The sequence below is a fragment of the Crinia signifera genome, chromosome 7 (assembly GCF_055691185.1).
Source record: "Crinia signifera chromosome 7, ASM5569118v1, whole genome shotgun sequence".
Lineage (NCBI taxonomy): Eukaryota > Metazoa > Chordata > Amphibia > Anura > Myobatrachidae > Crinia > Crinia signifera.
The window spans coordinates 169,166,876-169,185,769 of record NC_139223.1 but is presented as its reverse complement, the minus strand read 5'-3'; the positions used below and the strand labels follow the sequence as shown (position 1 = coordinate 169,185,769).

Genomic DNA, 18,894 nt, shown 5'->3' with positions numbered 1-18,894 from the left:
TCCTGCATTCTGCAAGAGACTTCCTGACATAGCAGCAATCTCCCTCTCTCCCTCATTAGTCTAGCAATCTCCCTCATTTCACCTATCCCACATTACACTGTTACATCATAGTTACCTCCCCTCCTGCATTATGCAGGAGACTCCCTGACATAGCAGCAATCTCCCTCTCTCCCTCATTAGTCTAGCAATCTCTCTCATTTCATCTAGCCCACATTACACTGTTACATCATAGTTACCTACCTTCCTGCATTCTGCATGAGACTCCCTGACATAGCAGCAATCTCCCTCTCTCCCTCATTAGTCTAGCAATCTCTCTCATTTCATCTAGCCCACATTACACTGTTACATCATAGTTACCTACCTTCCTGCATTCTGCATGAGACTCCCTGACATATCAGCAATCTCCCTCTCTCCCTCATTAGTCTAGCAATCTCTCTCATTTCATCTAGCCCACATTACACTGTTACACCATAGTTACCTCCCCTCCTGCATTCTGCAGGAGACTCCCAGAAATAACGGGTGCCGGACGGGGTCCCGACAATCGGGATCCCGACAGTCATTTACCCGACGTCTGGGTTCCATGACTGTTAAAACACCGACAGAGGGGTTTCCGTCGGCCACCGGCTATTCTCCCTCGTGGGGGTCCATAGAGGGAGAATAGAATAGGTGGCGAGTGTAGTGAGACACTGTGCCCGCAAGGGGCTTTGTTGCGCTCGCCATGCTGTCTGAGTCCGGCCAGTTGGGATCCCGACGTCGGGCTAATGACTGTCGGGATCCTGACTGTCGGAACCCTATACCACACCAGAAATAACAGCAATCTCCCTCTCTCCATCATTATTCTAGCAATCTTGCTCATGTCACCTAGCCCATATTACACTGTTACATCATAGTTGCCTCCCCTCCTGTATTCTGCAGGAGACTCCCTGACATAGCAGCAATCTCCCTCTCTCCCTCATTAGTCTAGCAATCTCCCTCATGTCACCTAGCCCAAGTTACACTGTTACACCATAGTTGCCTCCCCTCCTGTATTCTGTAGGAGACTCCCTGACATAGCTGCAATCTCTCTCTCCCTCATTAGTCTAGCAATCTCCCTCATGTCACCTAGCCCACATTTCATTGTTACACCATAGTTGCCCCCCCACCTGCATTCTGCAGGAGACTCCCTGAAATAACAACAATCTCCCTCTCTCCCTCATTAGTCCACCAATCTCCCTCATGTCACCTACGCCACATTACACTGTTACATCATAGTTACCTCCCCTCCTGCATTCTGCAGGAGACTCCCTGATATAGCAGCAATCTCCCTCTCTCCCTCATTAGTCTATCAATCACCCTCATGTCACCTAGCACACATTACACTGTTACATCATAGTTACCTACCCTCCTGCATTCTACAGGAGACTCCCTGACAAAGCAGCAATCTCCCTCTCTCCATCATTAGTCTAGCAATCTCCCTCATGTCACCTAGCCAACATTATACTGTTACATCATAGTTACCTCCCCTCCTGCATACTGCAGGAGACTTGTTAAAGGTATATGATTCTAGTCATTCTATAATTCTAGTCCAGGAGATCCAGGCGGACCAGATGCTCCTGGTTCTGATAAGTTCTTCCATGTTGTAACAATGATTTGTTTTTTCTCTAGTTAACTAATGAAAACCAGATGTTCTGTTGAAAACAACAGGATATGTTATGTAATGATCCTTCCAGAATAGTCTTTGGAAAGGACCCTTCACACACACACTGAAACAAAGTCATAAGACCAGCCACAATAAGTGCCAATAGAATACGCAGTTAGAATACCATACTTGGACTTAGGAAATGATGGTTATGACGTATTACTAGGAGTGTCAGCCCGAATCATCAAGTTATAAAACTAGCCACAGCTGCACCCAAGTTTGAGCTTGTCGTATGGTGGTCGTGGGTGTCACATAAGGAGAGGAGTTAAGCTGTGATGGGGAAGCCAAGACGTGAAGATGTCTTGTTATGTGGTATTGTATTGAACTACATTCTTGTGTATGATGAAGAATAAATAATTATATCTTTTATAATACTTCTGGTAAATATCCTTCTTCCATGAGCGTAGTAATGGCACTATGTGGGGTAAAACAGCACGCTTCAACAGTGGGGGCTCGTCCGGGATCCTCGGGGTGGGTAATTGATTTGTCCTGTTTTATCTGGCTAAAACAGAAGATATCGGGTAGATATGATAGACTGTAAAATCACACGTGAAATGTTTATATAACCGATATGAATATTCACCGACAGTTTAAGGTGCATTGCCTGAAAGCTCATATTAGTTATAGGTCTTCTGCAAGTCAGAAGGATACGTTCCCTCTAATGCCGCAATGTGTGTCAAAACCTCCAGAGCATTGTTTTATGTAATAGAAAAAAATGTATTATCAAATTCAACTAATGTGACATGGCATAATGGTCTGCAAATACCTTGGCAGGGAGGGTGTATCTGGCCAGTGCACCCCCCCTTCCTCAGCTGATACTAATGCCTGTGGTGTAATTGGTTAAATAGGGGTTAAACCCATCATGCTTGAGTTTGGCAGCAGTGCGGTGGTACGAGGGAACATTAACATAGATCCAATGCAGATTTAATGCAGAGTCATTGCATGTAAAGGAAAAATAATCAACAGATTGAACTCAGAAGCAATTATTACTAAAAGTACATTGCACAGTAAAACACGGAGCAATACCCCGTCCATGATTTTACAGGATTCTAGTTTTGGACGGACCAGCCAGGATGGCCGCTGTGGACTCCCTGGAACCAAGTTGATTTGATAGTTGTACTACGAAACGTGTTAGGGCGGGGCCTGTGAAGTCTGCTCCAACTGCTGCCCGGCTCCCTCCTCCGTAGCTGTTCCCGTGTGGTTCCCGATACACTGACACCTGTTGACGGTGATCCCCAGTGGTGGTTCGTGGTTTCCAGCGGTGCCCCGGCGTTTGGTGGTAGGAGCTTTGCCTGGCATTCAAAATTTGAATATCTTGTGGTACCCAGCCCACAGCGCTGCATGGTTCCGTGACTATAGGGCTGGCTGAAGAGAATGTGGTCACCCATGAGATGATTTGAGAAGGTTATTTTATCATCCCCAGCAGGGTACCAAATTCTTGATTCATCATACTTTAAGCTGCGAATCAAAATACGTGGTTTATCAATTAATTTGCCCCTGTGGCCTATCATACATAGGCAAGACAGAAAGAACCTTTAAGGAGCGTATTACCACACATAGGTCGACCATCAGACAAGCTCTCGCAGGAGGCAAATGTGACCTACCCGTCCCTAAGCACTTCGTCGCATACAAACATTCGCTACCTTCACTCAGGTATCGAATGATAGATCATGTGCCCTTTAATATCAGGGGTGGTAACCGGGGTTTACTATTACTTAAGTGTGAAACTAGGTGGATTCACCGCCTAGATACCTTGGCACCTAAGGGCTTAAACGAGCACTTGGGCATTAGCTGTCTTTCCAGAAAGTATTAACTGAGCATGTCCTCATATATACATTTGTTTTGAGTTATATGTAGCCTTTGTTTTTTATATGTATTTTTCTTATATTTTTTCATTTATTGCTAATCCTTTGTTGATGTTTATACCTTGGCTCTTTTCCCTGTTTATGTAATTATGACTCTTAGTGGCATCTGTTGTCCTAATATACGCAATAATGAACTGTGCATAATTGACACAGCTCCTGCTGACAGTTCAGCAATTATAGCTAGTATTCCTGCACTAGCCTGCATATGATCGTAATGTATTGTCTGTTATCGGTTTTGTTGTTCAGTGTTCCCATGGTGATGGTTGCACGTTACAATTAGCGGGATGACGTCATTCCTAAGCGCCCACTGAGTGGGAGGCGGGGAGTCACGCTGTCCTGTGCACACGGAGGTGAATAAAGGTATGTTACAGTCATTTATCAAGTTAGCCTGATGAAAATGTCGTAATAAAGACATTGAAACGTTGCCTTTCAAAACTGCATCTTGTCCTGTTAATTCGCGGGGAGTGCCGCACCTCCAAACAACTGTCTATTTGATTAATACAGTGGGGGCACCCAGCCAAGCAGAATACAGCGTTTGTGCAAGTGAGTGTGCCGGTCTCCAGCTCCTTCTTCCTATATATATATATGTATATATAGATATATGTATATATATATTAGATAAAAGTTTGCAGGACATCTGTTGATATGTTACAGATATTCATATTAAAAGAAAAAAAAGTTTTTGTTATTTGGAACTGTGCCAGATTATCCTAATGTGATATGTTAATTTGTGTTTTCTAATGTGTTGGTCTAATGACACTATAGAATTTACAGAATAAAATGTATAGTACTGATGACAACATATGTGTAACATATATAGAGATGATTTACTTTAAGCAGATGCACGGAGTTAAACGGGGAAATTTTTTTTTTTTTCCCTTTCTCTCCTTTTCTGGGCGCAACGCCATGATCCGGGCGTGAAGCCAGGGCCGATCCTTGAGATCTCCAAGGGTGGGGGCCCCTGTTGTAATGCTGAGTACAGCGTTACAGTCATACTGTGCATTAGAGGTTGTACTGAAAAATAAGAAAGCAGTACTCAGCATATCATTAACTGCTGCATTATCTTAAACAACTGGAATTTGTATATGAGTTAATGTCTACCTCTCGTAAAGGAACTTTTTCAAAACTTTTCAGTATTTTAGTGATGAGGTGTAATTTGACCCCATCCTAATGTGAATCATTCCAGACACTGCATATTCAAGTGATACACAGTGAGACCTGCAGTGCAGATCCCAGCCTATGTTTTACATTGGGATCTCGATATTAATTTTGTTTAATGTGATTGTAATTTGTGTTTTATTCTTGCAGGTATCCTAATACTATAGGATTGATGTGCTACCAAGTGAGGAATCGGTTGCAGATTCTAACAACATTGTGTTTTCTTTCAGATGCAGAAATATAGACAGGATTAACCCCGTACAGTCATTATTTGGCACCAGGCCAAAATTACTTAAACCCTCAAAGGGGGGTTCTTAAATGGTTAAACATCCCTTGCCTAAGTAACAGCAATAAGTTTAAACAAAGGGTACCAGGATACCCTTACAACAATTTATTCCATAGAATAAATTAAATTGAATCAGGAAAAATGAAACACATACAACTTTGCCATTACCAAATTATAACAAGTTTCAGGCATACTGTGCTGGAACTAATGACACTGTATTAGGGATTGTCAATATAAATTCATGATGGCATTATCATTACAATTGAATATTTTAGTACGTTGCAAGAGATGAAAAGAAAAGTATTATCTGCTATACATGGCTGAGAGCCATTGCCATTGGTTGATATTACCTTAGATTTGTTGTGGAGACAACAAGAATCATATTTTAAAAATTTCTGCATGCAGTCACACAAATGCCAAACAATGCACAGAACATGTAGTATTGAAAGTAGGTGTTGTTTATGATTCCTTTAAACAAACCCATACACACATGCATAGAAGCAAGGTATGGCATTGTGCCAATTTATAAAACACGGGTAGGCCTAATAGAGTTCAGGATGCAACTCTGAGTTATAACAGTATAAGACTGGAAATTGTCCAGCAAAGAACAACTGTAATTAAAAAGGTGGTTTTGAATCCTCAGTCCTTCCTAAGGAAAGGATACATTACAGTGAGGATCATTAAGGTTTAAAAATCTCTCCGCCATAGGTACTACTGGCAGGCATTATCAATGCATTTAAGAATGGTTTTACACAAGTTTTTAGCAGAAAACAACATTTAAGGGTACATCCTATGTTATGAGTAAAGGAAGGTCATTATTTGACCAGTTGCATTGTTTTCTTCTTCCCAAATGGGGGATATATATATAAATATTCATAGAATGGGAAGAAGAGAGATCAATGGGTTCATTCCACATGATGAGGTCATTAACAGCAGTAATAAAAAAAATGTCATATTGCTGAAATAAATTTGCTAAGTCAATATTATAAGAAGTAGTAGTGCAAGAGTTTGGTGTTGATAGGAAGCATCATAATGCACATTCACAAACTGTAATAGCATTGATGAAACAAAGTATGCAATTTCTAGGGGTAACGAATAATTGGTTGATTGAAATTGAGGGAGGTCCCTCCCATGTCATGACACATACAACATTCAACATCAATAGGAGTTGTCTTAACAAATCTGATACTTTATTCAGTGTTATAAGTGCATATATGGGATAAAGACAGAAAATAAAAGAATAATCAGAATAATTACCAAGAGTTATAAAAATGAATAAATGTATATGTATAAAAGGTACAATTTGTTTAAGAAATAATTAAAAGACAATGGTGCTTAATAAGAGAAGTTAAATTATTAAGTTAAAATAGTTGTCCCATTTGTAGAGGTTGCAGATCAAGATTATTGGTTTTATTCAGTACAGAAAAGAAGGTTTTTGTATGTATATGAAAGTGTTTATATGTTAGAGGCGTGACCTAAAGCGTCTGAAACTGAGCAGTTTACTGCCAGAAAAAGAGTTTACAAGAATTGGTATGTAGATATGGTTTATCAAGTGTCATAGAAAATGACAAAGAAACTATAGGAAATGTTTTTCAAAGAATGTGTGAAAGGATGGGAATAGAATCAATATAAAGATATCGTATTATCCAATGGTGGTTAGGAAGGTTTCTTACAATGGAGAAAGGAATGGCATGGCCGGAAGCACTGCAATAGTGCTTCATAGTATTCATACCACACCTGTACCTTCACTTAACCTCTCTCCACATAAAGTCGGATGGCAGACCAGATACGGTACTAATCTAAAGACTGACTTTTAAATTGCAACATGATTTTACTGTTCAATATGTTATCCACCTATCTAAGCAGTTACAAGACCTTAATCAAGTCAACAGGAGATCCATTCTACTTCTTCATTTGGTCCAGAGCACGATACACAGCTTGGAGAACATGTTATACAGTTACAAGACCTTCGTCGAGTCAACAGGAGATCCATTCTACTTCTTCATTTGGTCCAGAGCTTGATACACAGATATGGAGACCATGTTATGGTGAGAATTTTCTTGCATTCAGGTTCTCTTGCAGATTGATGGGACGGTCCTTGACAAGTAATGCTGACAACAGATACGGCTATAAAAGTTATTGAGAAGGACATCAACCTGGAGTCGCAGGTCGCATGGAAAGACGGTGAGAGATTCAAGTTTAAAAAAAACTAAATCACCAGAGACTATGTTGTGTTCAAGTTTACTAAATCACCAGAGATTATGTTGTGTTCAAGTTTACTAAATCACCAGAGACTATGTTGTGTTCAAGTTTACAAAATCACCAGAGACTATGTTGTGTGCTTAAACAGAGACTGATTTGATATTAATAAGAGTTCTTCAATCAAGATGGAAAGCATCACTTTTAACTGACTGTATACTTACGGGACAATGTTAAGGAAAATATTCAAGTCATTTGAGTGGAGTAATCATGGACATCATTGCAGCATTTTTAATTATCTACCTTGGAGAGAGGCCTAGTCGAGGTTATTGGTCTGAGTTCCTGTCCAGTAGCATGGATAGGGGTTATTTCACTAAGTCCAATTCCTTTGTCCCTTCTAAGCAGGTCAACACGAACATTTAATAACGTTTATAAGGAATAGGGTACAATACCCTTTGAAAGATGAATTGGTGATCGTATCATAGGAGGAAAAAAATATACTCTGATGTGTGGATAACGTGGTATTATTCAAGAGAATTTGTAAGTCAACAGTATCATTCACTGATGAGATACTGTAGGTAACGAATGCAACTGATTGTTGCGTATGCATTAACACACCATTGATGAGTGATAACATGCCAATGTCACCATATGTTTATATAATGAAATAACTAAATAGTTACTTTAGAAAATTTGTGAAAAAGGATTGTGATTGATATAAGATATCATTATTTTGTTTCAGCAAAATCATAAGTGACAGGAAACCAGATTTAGGTAAACAGACTGTATACACTTTCACTATCAGGAAGAGCCATACAAGATAAAAGCTGATGCAGGATATTGCGACAAAATTGTCACAATGCATAAGCCATATGTTCCGCGATGCGCTGAACAATGTGCAACTAACTTTCAAGGTTTCAAGTTTATCACATGCACCCTAGATTGAAATGATAAATTATTTGAGTTTACACTACATATGAAGGTTCAACATAAAATGTTCCAGAGTTCAAATTTATAAGTTAGGAATAATAGTTTACACCATAGTTCTTAAGTTTGATGTTTTTTTTTTTTTCCTTATGCTAAAACAATATTTACCATATTGGGGGAAATGTGTTTTGAAATGATTACCAATAAAGTTTGAAGGTTTTACTATTTGGGAATAAAAGAAATATGTACCAAAGTTTTAATACCATAACCTATGATGAGTTGAAAGGAGTATTTTCACAGGTTAATACTACAGTTTAAAAGACTTTATTCCGGCTATAAGGAAATATATTCCATTTATCGATTCTCAAGTAAAAATCATATGGATACCACCACCTTGGCAAATATCTATACGTATGGAAATGGTGGTTATTTGGACAATCAACAAGAGATTATTGACTTTGCACAATTTCTGGACAATGTTACTGAACTTTATAAGGACATTTTTAAATATGATGGACATGATCTAAATGCTAAAAGCAATGGACTATTACAACAAGCGTTTTGGACTATTTAACAATACAATCCGGAGAATATTGTTTAAATGTTTGAAAGTAAATGTTGTTGTAACTGTTTGACTGATAATGTTACAAATTCCTGGTATGAAGGAGAAACATAGAAAATGATATAATGATAGAATACTATAAATGATGCATGATAGTCATGGGTAGATCATAGGCCATGTTTCCCAAGAATAGAATAATGATGTTCAGTGGAAAAGTTTATTCTTGTGATAAAATACCAATTTTGATAGTGATAGGGAACATGTACAGTATAATGTCCCTGATCAAAGGGTGGAATTGATAAAGGTATATGATTCTAGTCATTCTATAATTCTAGTCCAGGAGATCCAGGCGGACCAGATGCTCCTGGTTCTGATAAGTTCTTCCATGTTGTAACAATGATTTGTTTTTTCTCTAGTTAACTAATGAAAACCAGATGTTCTGTTGAAAACAACAGGATATGTTATGTAATGATCCTTCCAGAATAGTCTTTGGAAAGGACCCTTCACACACACACTGAAACAAAGTCATAAGACCAGCCACAATAAGTGCCAATAGAATACGCAGTTAGAATACCATACTTGGACTTAGGAAATGATGGTTATGACGTATTACTAGGAGTGTCAGCCCGAATCATCAAGTTATAAAACTAGCCACAGCTGCACCCAAGTTTGAGCTTGTCGTATGGTGGTCGTGGGTGTCACATAAGGAGAGGAGTTAAGCTGTGATGGGGAAGCCAAGACGTGAAGATGTCTTGTTATGTGGTATTGTATTGAATTACATTCTTGTGTATGATAAAGAATAAATAATTATATCTTTTATAATACTTCTGGTAAATGTCCTTCTTCCATGAGCGTAGTAATGGCACTATGTGGGGTAAAACAGCACGCTTCACCAGACTCCCTGACAATCTCTCTCTCTCCCTCATTAGTCTAGCAATCTCCCTCATGTCACCTAGCCCACATTACTGTATACTGTTACATTTTAGGGGGGGGGGTCGGTGACAGATAGATACATTTACATTGAACCATTTCCCAGCACTTTACCAAGTATAGTATCTCTTACTAAATGCTTTGGGGCTCATCTACATTTGGATATCAGTCATAATGAAAGATTCCTCTCAGATGTAGCAGTACACACCTACGCTTCTAGGTGCCACGTGAAAATCACACATGCAGCAGAGTACGATTTGTGGTAAAACGCTCACGTTTTGCCATGACAAAATCGCACATTCAAAACCGCAATCTCATAGAAAACATAAAAATCGCAAATGTAGTAAACATTAACAAAATAGCAAAAAAGGCTGGTGAATTTGACAGAACCAAGCACAGATCAGTGAGATCTGTCCATGGTCATGTTCAAAAGCACTCACTCACTGTAGGTGTCTCCATGGAGACCACTACAGCAAATCAGGGCTGACCTCCTCTGGAGCAGAGCCCTAATTAGTTTAGGGGAGTCCCAGTGATGGATGTCATTGGGAGTCCCGTGATGCACATCACTGAGATTCCCTTAGGGGTCGGGAGAGGAGCTGGTTATGTGGCTCCTCTAGTCCGGGGGCATGGACATGTGTTTTTTTATTTTGACCCTGGACCCTCTACTGGAGAAGCGGACCGATCCGGCTAAGGGAACCAGGCATAGTGAGAATGTCTGATTGCGTGTGTGATTGCGTGTGTGCATGTATGTGAATAAAGTTGCACTATTTGCGGTGTCAGTGAATTTATTTTCACATTGGTTATGCAGTGGTACCACAAGTCCCAGTGGTCCCATTAATGCCCTGCATGCTTGGACTTGTGGTTTCCCAAGTCTCAGCATGCGGGAGAAGCTTGCTGGAACGTGTAGTTCCACTCCATAACCAAATATAATTTTTAACATCTATTTTTTACACAAAAACCATCAGCCCTCCACCCATCGTCTAGGGTTGGGGAACATCCCTGGGCTTCAGTCCTGGAAGGTTTAAGCCTGATGGTGGGGTCCCTTTATTGGGCTGACGAGCCAGGGAATCTTGTATAATTAGTGCCCCCTGGTGCTGGTTTACTAAATACGGGGGAACCCCATAATGTTTTCCCCAGTATTTGGGAAACTAGGACCAAGTCAATGAGCCCAGGGCTAGATTTGCTGGGGAGCGGGGACCCCATGCAGTTTCCTTTTAATTTTACCCCCCAAAAATGCACACCCTAGAAAATTGACAGATTTCTGACTTTGGCTAATAATTTGTGCGCTATAACGTGTGTGATTTTCATGTGACATGTGCGATACGGTGTGATATTTTTTAGCTGTATGAAAAAAATCGCACCCTACATTTCGCCCTTGGTACCTGATATCAGCTACGATCCTCCATTTCCAACAATGCCAGCAACAGCAGATTGTTATGGTGTATGCAATACTGTCAGATTTACCAGGCTCATCTGAAGATGGCATTAGGTTGTTGAAGACTGAACAATATCTAACCCTGGTGTACCAGGAAGGGCCATACTCGCCTACCCTCCCGGAATGGCTGGGAGGCTAACGAAAATCAGGTCCCCCTCCTGACTCTTCAGTAAGGTCGGCAAGTCTCCCGCATAGCCCCCGCAACCCCCTTCCCTGCTGCACGGGTCCACGAGGAGGGGGCGGGGCTAAAATGGAGCGAATTGTGTCATTTCACGTCATTTTAGCCCCTCCCCCAATATACGGGCTTGCAAATTGTGCTGTGGATTGTCATGGGGATGGGGTTTGGTGACGTCAGCATCGTCCCGCCCCAATGACATGTAGTATCTGGTCTCCGCTACCGCTACGGGCTTCACCCGGAGACTAAGGAGTGTTACACATTGGGCCAGAGACCTGGAGAAAGTGGCTGCTGGATCCAATGCTTGTAGTACTTAGAAATGGCTACATTGCTACAACTGCCACTGTCTACATGAGCTGATGCTGGAATTTGGCGACAGATGGTTCCATCCGAGACGTGTAGGACACATGTTACTATACCAGAAGAGAAGGTCTCACCTGTAAGTCCTCTGTCGCCTTTCAGTCCCACGTCACCTTTCAGTCCTAGAAAAAAAAATGTGTATATGAGTGACATGTGAGTATACTGAGTACTGTGTATATGAGTGACGTGTGAGTATACGGTGTAATGTGTATATGAGTGACGTGTGAGTATACGGAGTAATGTGTATATGAGTAACGTGTGAGTATACGGAGTAATGTGTATATGAGTGACGTGTGAGTATACGGCGTAATGTGTATATGAGTGACGTGTGAGTATACGGAGTAACGTGTATATGAGTGACGTGTGAGTATATGTGAAATGTGTATATGAGTGACGTGTGAGCATATGGAGTAATGTGTATATGAGTGACATGTGAGTATACGGAGTAATGTGTATATGAGTGACGTGTGAGTATACGACGTAATGTGTATATGAGTGACGTGTGAGTATACGGAGTAATGTGTATATGAGTGACGTGTGAGTATACGGAGTAATGTGTATATGAGTGACGTGTGAGTATATGGAGTAATGTGTATATGAGTGACGTGTGAGTATACGGAGTAATGTGTATATGAGTGACGTGTGAGTATACGGAGTAATGTGTATATGAGTGACGTGTGAGTATACGGAGTAATGTGTATATGAGTGACGTGTGAGTATACGGAGTAATGTGTATATGAGTGACGTGTGAGTATACGGAGTAATGTGTATATGAGTGACGTGTGAGTATACGGAGTAATTAATGGATGTAATACCTGGGTCACCTTTCTGTCCCTTCTGACCACCGGTCCCAGGAGCTCCAGCAGGACCTATATACAGTAGGTGAAAGGAGCTGAATGTTATCTCTTGGGAATCATCCATCCTGCTACTGTGCATTGTATTTCTACCTGTAACTTACCATTCATCTCTTCCTGTGACTCATCATTACTTCCTGTGACTCATCATCTCTTCCTGTAACTCCTCATTCCTTCCTTCCTCTGACTTAACACTACTTCCTTTGACTCATCTTCTGTTCCTGTGACTCATCCTTACTTCCTTTCTCTGACATATCATTACTTCCTGTGACTCATCATCTCTTCCTGTGACTCATCATTACTTTCTGGGACTCATCATCTCTTCCTGTAACTCCTCATTCCTTCCTTCCTATGAGTTATCATTACTTCCTGTGACTCACCAGTCATCTCTTCCTGTGACTCCTGATCCCTTCCTTCCTCTGACTTATCATTACTTCCTGTGACTCATCATCCCTTCCTGTGACTCCTCATTACTTCCTTCCACTGACTTATTAATTCCTGTCGCTCCTCATTCCTTCCTGTGATGAATAATTCTTCCCTTTCTGGGACCCATCATTTCTTCTGGGTATGAGTGGGGTCCAAAGGTCATAGGTCGACACACTAAAAGGTTGGTAAGGCTTTGGTTGACAGGGTCAAAATGTTGACACAAGCAATAGGTCAAGAGAAAAAAGGTGGACATGAAAAAGGTCAACATAAGTTTTTCAATTTTTTTTGGTGTCTATGTCGACTTACAACATGGATACCGTATAAGTACCACATCCCCATGCATGGCTCGCTGTGCTCAGCTCACCTTCTATGTTCTGTATTCTCCCTCTATGTCCATGTGGATAGTTACTCACTATCATACGATCATTCCTCTGTTAGCTTCTGAATGTAAGCTTTTTACATTAGCGCCTATGCGCAGTCCCCCAGCATTGGGGACGGGGCCGAATTCAGACCTGTGTGAACAGTTCCGAATCGGACCCTTAGTACTACTTCATTATTTCCTGTGGCTAATTATCCTTCCATTGACTGCTCATTCCTTACCTGACATCCCAGTAGCACCGTTATCACCCTTGTTTCCTTTCTGCCCTGAAACACCTTGTATACCAGGGGGACCCGAAGCTCCTGCAGAACCTGTGTTACATGGATGATTAATACTGTTATTCCAGCTTAGTTATAAGAGTATACACATGGCTGTACACAGTGTATCTCACTGATATCATATGACTGAGTAGAGATCATATGGGAAAAGGCAATCAATATAAAATGCACAGGTCAGAGTAATTACTGGCTGTATTACCTGGGTCACCTTTCTGCCCCTTCTCACCACCAGTCCCAGGAGCTCCAGCAGGACCTATATAGGAGAAAGGAGCTGAATGTTATCTCTGGTGACTAATTCATCCTGCTACTGTGCATTGTATTTCTACCTGTAACTCATCATTACTTCCTGTGACTCATCATTCATCTCTTCCTGTGCAGCATCATTCCTCGCTTTATGAGACTCATCATTCCTGTAACTCATCATTACTTCCTGTGACTCATCATTCATCATTCCTCACTTCATGAGACTCATGATTTCTTCCTGTGACCCATCATTCCTGTGATTCATCATTCCTTCCTCTGACCCATCACTCATCTCTTCCTGTGCATCATTCCTTTCTACCTGTTACTCAACATTCATTACTCCCTGTTACCTACCATTTCTCTCTTGACCCATCATTCCACTTTTCCTTTGACTAATCACTCTTTCCTCCTGTGACTCATCATTTCTTCCTGTGACCCATCATTCCTCTTGCCCAGAGACTTATCATTCCTCTCTTCCTGTGACTCAACATTGATTAATTCCTGTAACTCAACATTCCTTCCTATTACTTACGTTTCCTTTCTTCCTGTAAACCATCATTCCTCTCTTACTGTGACTCATCTTTCCTTACTGTAACCCATAATTCCTTCATGTGACCTATAATTCCTCTCTTTTGATTCATATTCCTTCCTGTAACTCATCATTCCTTCTTATGACCCATCATTTCTCTCTTCCTGTGACTCATCATTCCTTCCTTCCTGTGACTCATCATTCCTTCCAGTTACTCATCTTTCAGTCCTTCTGTGACCCATCATTTCTTCCTGTGATGTATCATTCTACCCTTCCTGTTATCCATTACACCTTCCTGCGACCCATAATTCCTTCTTGTGATACATCATTCTGCCCTTCCTGTGACTCTTCATTATTTCTTGCGACAAATAATTCCTTCCTCTGACCCATCATTCCTTCCTGTGAAGTATCCATTCCTGTGACTTATCATTTCTTCCTCTGGCCCATAATTATTTCCTGTGATGTATCATTCTTCCCATTCTGTGACTCATCATTACTTCCTGTGACCCATAATTCCTTCCTGTGATGTATCATTCTTCCCTTCCTGTAACTCATCATTACTTCCTGTAACCCATCATTCCTTCCTTCATGTGACCCATCAATCCTTTCTGTTACTAACAGGAACTTAGCACTGCTTCCAATGACTGCTCATTATTTCCTGTGGCTAATTATCCTTCCATTGACTGCTCATTCCTTACCTGGCATCCCAGTAGCACCGTTATCACCCTTGTTTCCTTTCTGCCCTGAAACACCTTGTATACCAGGAGCACCCGAAGCTCCTGCAGAACCTGTGTTACATGGATGATTAATACTGTTATTCCAGCTTAGTTATAAGAGTATACACATGGCTGTACACAGTGTATCTCACTGATATCATATGACTGAGTAGAGGTCATATGGAAAATATGTTCAAAGCAGTATATAAAGCAATCAATATAAAATGTCAGAAGTATATATGGTAAAGTGGCAACCTAGCTCATAGTTGTGAGACATTCTCTAGCCAAACACTAATGGCTCGGTGTCTCCATAACTACATCCTGGTCTGTAAGTCAGCGGCCAGAGCCGGATACTCCATGTCTATACCCTGGTCTGTAAGTCAGCGGCAGAGCCGGATACTCCATGACCACACCCTAGTCTGTAAGTCAGCGGCCAGAGCCGGATACTCCATGTCTATACCCTGGTCTGTAAGTCAGCGGCAGAGCCGGATACTCCATGTCTATACCCTGGTATGTAAGTCAGCAGCCATTGCCGGATACTCCATGTCTATACCCTGGTCTGTAAGTCAGCAGCAGAGCCGGATACTCCATGTCTATACCCTGGTCTGTAAGTCAGCAGCCATTGCCGGATACTCCATGTCTATACCCTGGTCTGTAAGTCAGCGGCAGAGCCGGATACTCCATGTCTATACCCTGGATTGTAAGTCAGGGCCAGAGTCGGATACTCCAAGACTACATCCTGGTCTAAGTCAGCGGCCAGAGCCGGATACTCCATGACCACACCCTAGTCTGTAAGTCAGCGGCCAGAGCCGGATACTCCATGTCTATACCCTGGTCTGTAAGTCAGCGGCAGAGCCGGATACTCCATGACCACACCCTAGTCTGTAAGTCAGCGGCAGAGCCGGATACTCCATGTCTATACCCTGGTCTGTAAGTCAGCAGCCATTGCCGGATACTCCATGTCTATACCCTGGTCTGTAAGTCAGCGGCAGAGCCGGATACTCCATGTCTATACCCTGGTCTGTAAGTCAGCAGCCATTGCCGGATACTCCATGTCTATACCCTGGTCTGTAAGTCAGCGGCAGAGCCGGATACTCCATGTCTATACCCTGGTCTGTAAGTCAGCAGCCATTGCCGGATACTCCATGTCTATACCCTGGTCTGTAAGTCAGCGGCAGAGCCGGATACTCCATGACTACATCCTGGTCTAAGTCAGCGGCCAGAGCCGGATACTCCATGACCACACCCTAGACTGTAAGTCAGCGGCCAGAGATGGGTACACCATGTCTACACCCTGGTCTGTAAGTCAGCAGCCAGTGCCGGATACTCCATGCATACACCCTGGTCTGTAAGTCAGCGGCAGAGCCGGATACTACATGACCCACCCTGGTCTGTAAGTCAGTGGCCAGAGCCAGATACTCCAAGACCACACCCTGGTCTGTAAGTCAGAGGCCTGAGCTGGATACTCAAAGACCACACCCTGGTCTGTAAGTCAGAGGCCTGAGCTGGATACTCAAAGACCACACCCTGGTCTGTAAGTCAGCGGCCTGAGCTGGATACTTCATGACTACACCCTGGTCTGTAAGTCAGTGGCCTGAGCCGGATACTCCCTATCTACACCCTGGTCTGTAAGTCAGCAGCCTGAGCCGGATACTCCAAATCTACACCCTGGTCTGTGATCATGCTGGGTCCATATTACCCTCCCATTTGTCCAACACCGGGCCATCTGTCCTTTTACATAGACATGAGATTCAATTATATTACGCCCTAAGTTGCTTCCATAAGTGTCAATGGGTATTATGTGCAATGGGTGCTATGGCACGTGCCCAATAGGAAACCAGGATAGGCTAGCCAAAGAGGAGGAGCTCTGCACCAGGAATATGGTAAGTAATGGAAGGTACTGGGCAGGGAGGGAATGGGAAAGTGGCGGACATGGAGGAGACGAGGGGGACTGTAGTGATCAGAAAAAGTTCAGATTCATAGTATTTAATTAAAGATGATTTTACCTTTTAGTCCATCTAGTCCTGGCCGTCCTGGTTCACCCTTCATTCCTGCAGGATACAGAATACTCAATGTTACACAAATGTTGTGTCACTAATGTCACCACCTTTATCACACTCTATATATTCAGAGGCAAATGCAGAATTTGCAATGGGGGGTTGCTCTCTCTCTCTCTTTCTATATATATATATATATATATATATATGGTGAACAGACCCTTGTGTCGCGCCACAGAATTTATGGTCAAGTTATACGGGGCTGCCCTACTCACTGAATCCCCTGTTGGATGGGGGATAGGGGGGAAAATATGGAGAGCAATAGTGGGTTGGCGCCCCTAATGTTGATCACTCCAATTAGATCAACCAAGCCTTAGTCAATATAAATCTAGCACATAGGAAAAAAGTCCATTCAATCTTTAAATATTTATTAAAAAGTCTTTTCTTTCCACACAGTGGTAATAGTTATTCCAGATCTTTGTACATGTCATTGATACATCTCTGGTACATGGAAACAGCAGAAGAAAGTAACCCAACGCGTTTCGCCCCTTTAGCGGGACTTCATCAGGGGTTAACTGTAAAGTTATACAAAAATAATTTATTCAAATAGTCATTGTTAAAAATTAAAATATGGACAGTTTTCATCATAACAGGCTAGTATACAATGTCTTAGGCAGCATACATCTTAATACTTATAGACATGATATACAGAAAAATCCCTTCTTCGAGGGAGAACAGGTGACAGAACAGACAATTGAGGATGACAATGATTATTACAGTTTGTTGAACTACATGGAGAAGATCTCCGTCAAAGAACTAAAAAACTGGTATGACCTCATTACCTTAGAAAAATATCTAGAAGTTGGAAGAATCCCGAGAGGTCTGAGACTTAACAAAACCCCAACTATGGGCACAGTTACTGAGGAGTTCTTAACAAATTGGAATAAAATACTTGATGAGAGTGCAGCCAAACTTGTAGGCCTGATAATCAATGAGAGAAAGAAAGAATTAGTAAAACTAGATGAGGAAATGACAAAAATCGAATCGACCTTGATGAAATTTGAGAACGACGATGAATTTAGACGGGATGTAGAGGACCTACAACAGAAACTAGATTCCCTGGAGAATGATATTATCACTCGCAAACAAAAAAAGTTTGCTAGAGATAAGTGGGACTACAACAACGGCAAAGTCCATGACAAACCAAATAATGATTATAATAGAGTAGATTATAGAAACAACAATGCTAATCGTAACTGGCGAAGACAGAGAGATGATCATAATGAAGTCTTTGTAAGAAATAGAGAAACTTTCCAAACTGACCACCGACGACAGAATTTTGCCCCTAAATATGGAAGAAGGGGATCTTTTAGAACACCCTCTTACAACGAGAGAAGACCAACATATGGTTACAGACCTAGAACACCTCCAAGAAGAGAACAATTTCCTACACGAAATAGAGGGTATCAACCCAGGTCACCAGCTTCTCCATCAGGACGGTCTTTTTTAGGAGAGAGAAGGGTGGGTTTCCCCCATCTACAGGACGAGGAACAACTTCATACCAGACTCGATTCCCCACAAGGGAGAAAACGTTCTCTAAAAGGAGAGGATGTAGAGGAGGTCGACGATTCCCCCAGACGAAAGAAAAGAACCATAATATTGGAAAAGGAAGCAACATCTTCAACCTATCCAAGAAGGTTCTATCACAACCAGAGACCTCAATATTAGAGAGAGGCCTCAAGTTTGCACCAAATCAGCATGTTGACCAATTCCAGTTGTTCGTGGACCTTAATAGATACATAAGAAGTCTCACATTACAACGTCATTTTATCAAAAACCCCAGTAATAACAGTCAACCCCAACAGGGGACTAAACCATTGGTATCACTACCCTCGAA

General features: G+C 41.7%; 1 protein-coding gene and 1 long non-coding RNA gene across 4 annotated transcripts in view; one reads left to right on the top strand and one right to left on the bottom strand.

The window, feature by feature from the left end:
* The window catches only part of MARCO (macrophage receptor with collagenous structure), a 114,222-nt gene that overhangs the window by 8,620 nt on the left and 86,708 nt on the right, over positions 1–18,894 (bottom strand). For 2 of the 3 annotated variants that reach the window (XM_083154290.1, XM_083154291.1), the window contains exons 8-13: positions 17,007–17,051; positions 14,983–15,072; positions 13,712–13,765; positions 13,456–13,545; positions 12,391–12,444; positions 11,653–11,697 (exon numbers count right to left, since the gene is read on the bottom strand). In XM_083154290.1, the coding sequence (XP_083010416.1) occupies positions 11,653–11,697; positions 12,391–12,444; positions 13,456–13,545; positions 13,712–13,765; positions 14,983–15,072; positions 17,007–17,051 (378 nt within the window). The remainder of the gene's footprint in view (positions 1–11,652; positions 11,698–12,390; positions 12,445–13,455; positions 13,546–13,711; positions 13,766–14,982; positions 15,073–17,006; positions 17,052–18,894) is intronic. The other variant, XM_083154292.1, reaches the window with a different exon arrangement.
* On the top strand, positions 3,833–9,497 carry LOC146020807 (uncharacterized). Its single transcript, XR_014450843.1, has 2 exons — positions 3,833–3,903; positions 6,851–9,497. It is a non-coding gene; the product is annotated as an uncharacterized LOC146020807 (long non-coding RNA).